The 9,805-nt window shown below is 55.3% G+C and overlaps 1 protein-coding gene across 1 annotated transcript in view; it reads left to right on the top strand.

The window, feature by feature from the left end:
- FAM65A (family with sequence similarity 65, member A) overlaps positions 1-2,312 on the top strand; it is a 12,041-nt gene extending 9,729 nt beyond the window's left edge. Inside the window, 5 exon segments of the mRNA XM_009892404.1 lie at positions 3-141; positions 466-662; positions 756-839; positions 1,086-1,176; positions 2,215-2,312. Of these exon segments, the coding sequence (XP_009890706.1) occupies positions 3-141; positions 466-662; positions 756-839; positions 1,086-1,176; positions 2,215-2,312 (609 nt within the window).
- Positions 2,313-9,805: the final 7,493 nt, after the last annotated feature.

The raw sequence follows: 9,805 nt of genomic DNA, 5'->3' as shown, positions 1-9,805 counted from the left end.
AGGCGTGGCTGAATCGGCGGCTGCCCCGGCGGCCCGGCAGCACCCAGGGCGAGCAGGTCACCATCTTCCAGTACTGGAGCCACTTTGAGTCGCTGGGCCCCCTGGTGCTCGACACCTATGTGATGGAGCTGGCAGAGGAAGGTGGGTGCTCTCCCACCCTCCCTAGACCCTGGCATGGGATGCAGGACCATCACCATGGTGGGTCACCCTGCAGCATCGCTGTGATGCCCTGACCCAGAGGCTCAGCCAACCTTGGGGTGGGCAAGTAGGTCTGACCCGGGGCACAGCTCGCTCCCACGCTGCCTTCCTGAGCACCGTGGCTCCTTGCCATAGCTCCGCAGCATCTTGGCTTGGGTGCCCCAGCAGCCCCACGCGTTGGCACCTTGTGTGGGGCCACCTCTGCCCAGCGCGGGTGCAGGGTGCCCGGGGATGGGGTGTCAGTGCTCAGCCGGCGGTTCCCCACAGCGCTGCTGGCGCAGAACCTCAACTCAGACGACCAGGACGTGGTGCTGCGTGCCCTGAAGCGCGTACCCGAGGGCCGCCTGAAGAAGGAGGGACTGAAGGCGCTGAGCCTGCTCCTCGTGGAGGGCAACAGCAAGGTGGTGAGCGCCGTGTCGGCCCAGCTCCGCAGCTTAGCGGAAAACCCCCGCTTCCGCCAACGGGTACGTGCCGGGCAAGCCCGGGTCCCCGGGGTGCTGCCCTCCAGCTCTGCATGGATGGTGGCACTGACCGCCACCATGTGTCCCCCACCCCAGGCTCTCGTGTGCTACCTGGAGCAGCTGGAGGATGAGGAGGTGCAGACACGCGTGGCAGGGTGTGCGGCGCTGGGCTGCTTGAAGGTGAGAGGGATGCGGGGAGGAGGCAGCAGAGCTGCATCTCGCAGAGGAAGAGGAATCACATGTGGCCGGCGAGTCCGGACACAGCTGCATGCCGGAGAAGCGGGCAGGGACAGGGGAACGGGGAGGGAAGGGATGGGGCCAGGGGCTTTCCTGCACTATGGGGCTGCAGCGCCCTGTGCTGCCTTCTCCTCTGGGCTGTGTCCCTGCTGCCAGCCATCCTCAGCCCCTTGTCCCTTTGTCCTGCAGGCCAAGGAGAGCATCGAGCAGCTGGTCTACCTGTGCCAAACCGACAAGGAGCCCGTGCGGGAGGCAGCCAAGCAGAGCCTGATGCTGTGCGGTGAGTGTCCCGCTGCTTCTCTCTGCTCTCTTCCCCACCCACTGCATCCAGAGCGGCATCTCCCGGTGCCAGCAGGGGGTCCCGGGGTTGGTCCCTGCCTACCCCACGCACTCTGGCTCATCGTGCCCCAAGCTCTGCCAGGCAAGAGCAAGCGGGCAGCAAGGGCCAGGCATCCAGTGGCCACAGAGCACTAAGCCGGCTTGTTATTTATCATTTGCTAGATGGCACTGAGAGAACCATGTGAGTGGGTTTCTAGGCCTCCAGATCGCGGCAGCTGCTGCACAGGTTGGGACACGTGAGCCGTCCTCGTCCCCTCTCGTCCCCATCCCCACTCCTGCCGCTTTGCTCACGAATGTCTCCGTCTTAGAGCCTGTCAGCCATGTCACGTTTTGGAGTCTGTGTGTCTTGGTTGTTCATAGAGCCCATCCCCGTGGCACCCCGGCACATGTAGACGCCTCGTGTCCCATGTCCCAGCAGATTGTCCATGTCACCACCTCTTGCTGGGGGATGGCCGCCGCGGGCAGATGCGCATGCGGGGGTGCCGGGCAAAGATCTCAGAGCCAGCTTGTAGTGTGGATGTGTCCGTCTATCTCTCTGTGTGCCCCGGGGGTCCTGGGGAAGCCCTCGGGATCCCCGTGCCAGTGCATGCAGATGTGCACAGCTGTTTGAGACGCCGGAGCTGGCGTCCTTGGCCCCTTTGGCCCAAGCTAGGCAGTCCCCAAGCCAGCACTCCCGCAGCCCAAACTGTGGGTGATCCCTGCCCCGTGTGGGCACAGGTACCGCAGGCAGCTGAAGAACAGGATTTGTAACATCTCCATCAGGAGCTCTCAGGGCTTTTTGAGCCTGATCCCGCCTGGGACCTGCCCAAGGGTGTGCTAAGGAGGACAAGAGGTCTCCACTCCGTGGGCTGTAGCACGCCAGCTCAGCTCTGGCAGGCGTTAGCCACGTTTGCCCGGAAAAGCCGGGAAAGGCGGCTGTGGATGAGTAGGAGACAGAGCTTCTGCAGTTCAGTTTACTGACCGTGGTGTGTACTTGCAGGGGAAGACGGTAAATCAGCTCACCGGCGGCTGGAGGAGACCCTGGACAGCCTCCCGAGGATCTTTGCCCCAGCCAGCATGGCCAGTACAGCTTTCTGAGTCGCCACGCAAACCCACCTGCTGTCCTTTGAGGGCAAAGGCGCCACTGGGCCACCCGGCCTTGAATGGACTACGGCCGGCTGGGACCCGGCAGCTCCCCCCTCTTGGCAGCGCACCGCAGTATTCCCCTCGCCGGGCAGCTCGCCGCGCACGGCCGCACACTGCCTTACGGAGCACCGCTTCCCCTGCCACCGGCCCCGCCGGGGTGCCACCTCCGCATCCCTGGGCTGGGGGGGGGAATCTCGCTGCACATCCCACCCTCTGATTGCTATTTAAAATACACGGGGGGAACCCAACCTTCCTGCCCCCCACCTCCCCTCCTCGGCAGCTCCAGCTGCTGGGAGCGGAGCGGCAGGGAGACGTTTGGATTTCTCTGCCTCCTCTTGCCTTCCTCTTGCTCGTGGGCACGTGCCCTGTCCTGGAAGGACCTGCACTTTGGAAACCATTCCGTTTCTTTCCAGGGGGCCGCGGGGGACTGCTGCCCTTTTGCCACCTGGAGTCTCCCCCTCCCCAGGACTTAAATAAAGTGAAATATGAGATATTAATATATTCTGCTGGCGTTTCTTCTTTCCAGCTCCACGTGCTCCTGTCCCTCCCATGGCTGTAGGGAGCGTAGCGAGATGTGGCCCCCCCACTCCCCCAGCCCAGAGCCTTTCCTGGTCCACTGGGAAGTGCCGTGGAGGGCAGGGGCAGGAGGAGCGACAGAAGGACAGACAGACGGACGGACGGAAGCTGCCACTTTTTTTTTTTGTTGTTGTTGTTCTCATCATTGTTTTATTTTATTTTTTATTTACAGATTTTTGCAGAAAAACAAAAGCAAAAAATTCTTTTCTATAATGTCTCTATAAATCTATATATAATGTAATTACAGAGAACAACTAATTTTGATTTTAAACCAGAAATAAAAACAAACCTTTACTGAGTGACGGTGTCACCGTGCGGGTTTTTCTTCGGCCCCCGCTGCCCCGGGGGCAGGGTAAGCTGGGGGTGAGCGTAGCTGAAGGGTGGTGAGGAGGGGATGTCTCATGGGGCATAATTGTGATTTGTGGCATCACTGAGGCTACACGATAAGGTTGTCCAACCCAAGGAGCCATTGAAACCAGGGGTCTTTACCCGTGGTGGGAACAAACCATGGCGCCCGGCCCCAAGCGGGGCTCCAGAGAGCAGGGGGTGGAGGTCGCCCAGCTGAACCCGTCTCCATAAAGATTTGGCACCTCTTGGCACGGGGCCTGTCACCGAGCCACAATGGATCAAAGACTCACGGAATAGTTGAGGTGGGAAGGGACCTTTGAAAATGCTCACAGCAGGGTCAGCTAATGCTCAGGATCACACCTGGCTGGGTTTTCAGTATCTCCAAGGATGGAGACCGTAGAATAGTTTGGATTGGAACGGACCTTTAAATGTCATAGAGACCAACCCCCCTGCAATGAGCAGGGCCATCTTCAACCAGATCAGGTCGCTCAGAGCCCCATCCAACCTGACCTGGAATGTTTCCAGGGGTGGGGCATCTACCACCTCTCTGGGCAACCTGGGCCAGTGTCTCACCACCCTTCCTAATATCTAATCCAAATCTTCCCTCTTTTAGTTTAAAACCATTACCCCTTTCCTATTGCAACTCGTCTGGCCAACCTGTGCCAGCGCTTGACCATCCCCACGGAAAAAAAAGCTTTTCTGAAGTTTAACTCCAACCTCTTTACTTGAGATTCAGTCTGGTGCACGGGGTACAACCCAGGAGCATCTTCTTTACCCCCCACCAGGTATTAATAGACAGGGAGAAGACACACACCCCCACCAGCCTTCATTTTTCCAAGTATAACAGTCCCGTCTCTCAGCCTCTTCTTATGTGACAGCTGCTCCAATCTCTTAATCATCTTAGTGGCCCTTATGGTCCTGGGAGGGGAGTGGGTTAGAGCAGCAGTGACAGGGACCCCCACGGCACGGCCCCGTGGCACTGCCACCTGCGCCGGAGCAGGCAGACGTTACATGGGCACTGCCAGCGCTGGCGGAGCTGGGGATTTATGGTCCCCAGGTGGAGCAGGGTCAGTCCACCAGTGCTTCTCGGGGTTTCCGAGCAACTCCCAGCAGGTTACAGCCTCCACGTCCCTCTTCCTCACGGGAGCAGGGCGTTTTAGGCTGGCTCAGGCAGAATGCCACTCGCAGCCGGACACGCAGGTCACGGCCAGCACGCATGTCATGGTGCGCGGGGTGTCCCGGATGGCGACACCGCCTCAGCGTAACCACCTTTGGATGCAGTTCTATCTGCAGACAGGATTGCGGGAAGGGGGGAACCAGGGGACATTTTGCTGCATCACTGTTCGCTTAAGCCTTCCTCCACCTGCTTTGGGGGCTGGACAAGCCCCAGGAGGGAAGCAGTGTTTCTCCCTAAGCACCCCATCACACTCAGCTGTAGGTGGCGAGAGATGCGGGTCCCTGCTGGCACATACAGCTGTGGACAAGAGCACCCGAGAAGTGGAAAGTGGGACAGACATCTTACACAGTTGGTTTGGTGCTCCAGTGGCCAGAGCCACCACACTTGGGTCACACCAACCCCATGCAGTGCTACAGGCTTGGGGCAGAGTGGCTGGAAAGCTGCCTGGTGAAGAAGGACCTGGGGGTGTCGGTGGATGGCTGGCTGAATGTGAGCCAGCAGTGTGCCCAGGTGGGCAAGAAGGCCAGCAGCATCCTGGCCTGTATCAGCAATAGCATGGCCAGCAGGACTGGGGCAGTGATCATCCACCTGTGCTCAGCACTGGTGAGGCCCCACCTCGAGTGCTGTGTTCAGTTTGGGGCCCCTCACGACAAGAAAGATATTGAGGTGTTGGAGTGTGTCCAGAGAAGGGCAACGGAGCTGGTGAGGGGTCTGGAGCACACGACTGGTGAGGAGCGGCTGAGGGCCCTGGGGGTGTTCAGCCTGGAGAAGAGGAGGCTGAGGGGAGACCTTCTCGCTCTCTACAGCTCCCTGACAGGAGGGTGCAGCGAGGGGGGGTCGGGCTCTGCTCCCAAGGAACAGGAGATGGGACAAGAGGAAACGGCCTCAAGTTGCGCCAGGGGAGGTTTAGATTGGATATTGGGGAAAATTTATTCACGGAAAGGGCTGTCAAGCATTGGCACAGGCTGCCCAGGGCAGTGGTGGAGTCGCCATCCCCGGAGGTATTTAACAGATGGGTGAGACGTGGTGCTGAGGGACATGGTGATGGGTTTGGCAGTGTTGGGTTGATGGTTGGACTCAATGATCTTGAAGGTCCCTTCCAACCTAGACGATTCCCTGATTCTACAAATTCAATTGACTCACCTACGTGGGTGTCCTCCTTGCCCTGTCGAAACCCAGCCCCATCCCTGCAGCACAATCCCACCTTCCAAGATAAGCTGCACCTTGGCTGTAGAGAGATGGGAGCAGGAAAGCAGCCTTCTGTCAGGGCAGGCAGGGAGCTGCAGGTCAGGACAAAATGACTCTGCTCCTAGAAACGCAAAGAATAATCTCATTATTTATGTGGCTTTAAGAACATTTGGGGGGAAAAAAACCAAACAGGTTAATTTAGGAATCCATTGTTCAGCCCATTGCTCTGAATGCCTGCATTGCCAAGGACCTCTGCCCCACGGACACTGCCCGGTCACCTGGAATTGCAAGATTGCCATTTTAACTGGAATAAACTTAAAAAAAAAAAAAAAAAAAAAAAAAGTCTTGGTTTTTGGACAGCTCTCACTTAAAACATTCCCTGCAATTTGCATCCTGCTTGGGTGTTTTTTTTTTTTCATTTGAGGGCTGGGGAGGAGCAGGACAACCATCACAAGGGCCAGCTGTTTGAGAGGAGGCAGGGGACCCAACTTTTCCCTCTGGGATTTAACGTCTCCTCCAACCCTTGCGCAGGAACCGCACCGCTTCAGGGGCTGAACTCCCTCACAGCACACGGGGACAGAGGCAGTACCGCAGACCGCATTTTGCAGCAGCGGGTTTGCTATTTCAAAGGAGACAGCGTGCCAGCACCACGTTTGTCAGCCAAATCTGTGTCAGCGCTTAAAACATCTCCCTCTCGTAAGGACATGCTGGTGCTCAGCAGCTACTTGCTTTTCTGGTAGGAGCTGCAGCCCGTGGGAGGGTGTCTGTGTTGCGGTTACATCACCCACATGCTCCGGCTTTGGAAAGATGTTCCTTTTCCCCGCTTACTGCTGTTCTCCTTTTAATTAAAGGAGTGCATATGGATTCTGGAGTGCTTTGCAGTATCAGTTTTTACCTGCGTCCTAAGGAGCTCCTGCAGATCATCAGCACAAAATAATAGACCAGCCAACGTATCCTCCTCTTGGACGGCATCGGGGCTGGTGCGGCTGCCCAGAGCACCCACCAGCCAGAATGACCCCAAGCAGATGCTGCCACTTTGGAGTGTCACAAGCTCCCATGGTCCCTCCTGGGTAAGAAATGACACAAATCTTGACGCCAAGTCATTTTTAGGGGGTTGTAGTTTGCGAATCTTCGGTTTGAGCCCCTTCAGAGTTGGACCTCTCACCTTATCCCAGGCTTGTATGAAATCCAAGGTATTCACTAGGGCACTCAGAAATGATTCTAACAGCTAAGTAGTCTGCATTGAACCACAGCAAAGCAACAACATCCTCATGATCATTGACGTGTTCCTCGCAGGGCTGTCAGGCATGTACGTACGGGCTTGTTCACCAAGGACCACTCCTAGGGTGACAGCTGGGGCCTCATTTCATACAGAGACCAAAGTGTGCTCCAAGCAGTCTCCAAAACTTAATTTAGCACTGGCGTTAAAACTCATCTACTGTCTTCCTTAGAGCTGAGGGGTGGCGACTCCTTGCTCAGGGCTTGTATAGCGTGAGGGTGACAGAAGCATGGAGCTCCAAAGAGCAGGGAACGAGGAAGGTGAGCTCACCCGGGGCCTCGGCAAGGCGGTCAGGAGCTCCTCAACATCCTGAGCTGTTCTGCTCATGGGCAAGGTGTCTTTGAGGAAAGGCCTCACTCAGGCGATTTTTCGAGAAGGAACATCTGCCTCCGGGTGTCTGATTTGGACACGCTTGGAGGGTGATTTTTAGGAAGACCCACAACGAAGAATGAAGCTGTGGGCTTGAATCCTCTGCAAATCAGCTCAAAGGCACCTCCAGGTGAGAAACCCACATCAATACCATACACCGACAGATAGTCTGGGACACTTCTGGCTGGAGAAGTCCAAGAATAGCTGTTTGCCAGGACAACTTCTGCTTCCTAAGCAGCAACTACAAAAGGCAAGCGACCCTTTGTCATAGCAGGGCTACAAACACAAGGCAGAGGGATCACTAGCGCCCATTTACTCCCAGCCCTGGGTGAGTATTTAAAGTAGCACAAGAAGCGATTTTACATATAGCCAGTGCTCCTCTCCATTTGGATTCGTGCCCTGAACTAAGTTTTGAGCTTAAAGCAGGATTCGTGACTACACACAAAAGTTAGGCTGTCCTCCCCAAAATGACAGCACAGGAATTGATGGTTTGACAGCTTAGAATAAGTGTAAACGACTGTTCAAAAATTCAGGCTACAGAATCTTGTTTCCCCAGAAATGTTCCTAGCAGATTCTTCATGCCTTACTGACTTAATTTCCTTTTACAACAAGATTACTTGTGTAGTGGACGAAAGGAAGGCAGAGAATGTGGGGGGTGTTTTTTGTATTTCAGCAAAGCTTTTGATAGTCCAACAGGAGCTGGACTCGAAGATCACCGTGGGTTCCTGCCAACTCAGGATATTCTGTTTCTACGATTGGGATTTCGCACGCAATGAAGACCCCGGAGGTCATGGTTGTGGGTTATGCCCTGTCACCTCATAATTAACGGTCATTTTTTTTTCATTGCTTTGCAAGTAAATTTTTTCTCTTTCAGCCAAGCCTGAAGAAACAGAGCTACATCCTCAGGACTCAACACAGCTCGTCCCCTCTGGTTGCTCAGTAAGCTACGCTTCCCCCGCTGTAATGAATTAATGGACTCAGCTTGGTGTCATAATCCTCAGTCTGGATTGTCAACAGCCCCAAAAGGAGTATGGGTGCTCACAACGCTGCCCAAGGCACTGCCACTGGTGTTCTGCTTTGTCCCAAGGATGGGGAGAGCTGAGGCAGGAGGAACCTGTAACGCAGGACCAGGAGCTGATCTTCTCCCTCGCCACCACCCCTCAGCCGAACTCCCTCCTGACAGAGCAGCAGCGCAGCAGACCCTTCTCCTTCCCACCACGCAGCTCAACGAGACATAAGAATTACTCAGTCTAGAATTTAAGGGCCCAGTTTACACATGTTAACGTATGCTCTGTTTGTCTGATGGTTTTGTCACTTGCTAAGCAGGTTGGGGTAAAGCTTGGGCTGTTAACCGCTTTTCCTCTGCCCTGCCCTGCTCAAGAGGGGAAAATTTGGGGCAAGACTTTTACTATCAGTTTCAACGGTAACAGCCTTATAACTCTAATTTAGTCCTACTAGCACAGGTTTGTGTTGAGATTCCTTTGCATGTAGTCCTCTCTCTGAATTCCCCTCCAGGGATTAATAGGTGAGTAAAAGGAGAAAAAAATGCAGCTCCCGCTAATGCATCTTATTTTCAAACTATGAATATTTTAACCTATTAGACTAGCTCCATTCCACATGTTTTTGTGGTAAGAAAATACAAAGAGGATCCAGCATGAGCTCACAGAATTCTCCCTTCCTCTCAGCTCGCCTGTCAATCAGCTACGGGCCTGCACCAGCGCTGCTGGAGATGAGAAAGTATGTTAAACCCAGAAGATTCAGCAACACAGGAAACTGCAGAAAATGAAAGACGCACGAGCCCCGGTGCTTGTGAATATAAATCCAGGCATCTCACGACAGGTGATATGGCTGGTTCCACCTTCTGGGGGTGGAAGGAGAAAGCCGTGGTGCCTAACTCCTGACGGGCAGGATCCAACCTCGTTAACTCCCCTAGCAGCTCCCTGCTGAAATACCTGGCACCACAGTCCCCATTCCTGCAGCGCTGAAGCTAACTCGAGCAGTCTGCCCCACTCGATTACGAGCCTGGCGCGCCCAAGGCCCTTTAAAACCACCAGGCAAATACCACCTAATCCCAGCAACTTGTTGGCATTTATAAACTCGCCCTACAACAACTTTCCTAGCGATTAATTCCTGACCGTTTTGACTCCTCTTCCAGCTTAGGAAAAGCCTGGGTCGTTCAACCAGCGAGCCCCCCTCCTCAGCGCGGAGGGAGGCATAAATTTCACAGAATCATGGAATTTTCAGAGTTGGAAGGGACCTCTAGAGACCATCTAGCCCAACTCCCCTGCTAAAGCAGGATGGCCTAGGGCGCATTATCAGGACTTTCAGTGGGGACTTTGGCTTATTCTCCTCAGGAGCACCATCCCCTGGACCCTCCTGCTCTGGGGAGTTTCGCTGAGGTAAAGGGGGCGGGGAGGGGAAGAGTTTTAGTTTACATGGAGCTTAAGAGAGGCGCGCAGAGCCACAGGGGGTGGGGTGCATGTTTGAGGGCGCCCGAGGCTCGGGGGG

Source organism: Charadrius vociferus, unplaced genomic scaffold (genome assembly GCF_000708025.1).
Source record: "Charadrius vociferus isolate BGI_N301 unplaced genomic scaffold, ASM70802v2 scaffold1429, whole genome shotgun sequence".
In the NCBI taxonomy this organism is placed as follows: domain Eukaryota; kingdom Metazoa; phylum Chordata; class Aves; order Charadriiformes; family Charadriidae; genus Charadrius; species Charadrius vociferus.
This window is presented reverse-complemented; position numbering and strand designations above follow the sequence as displayed.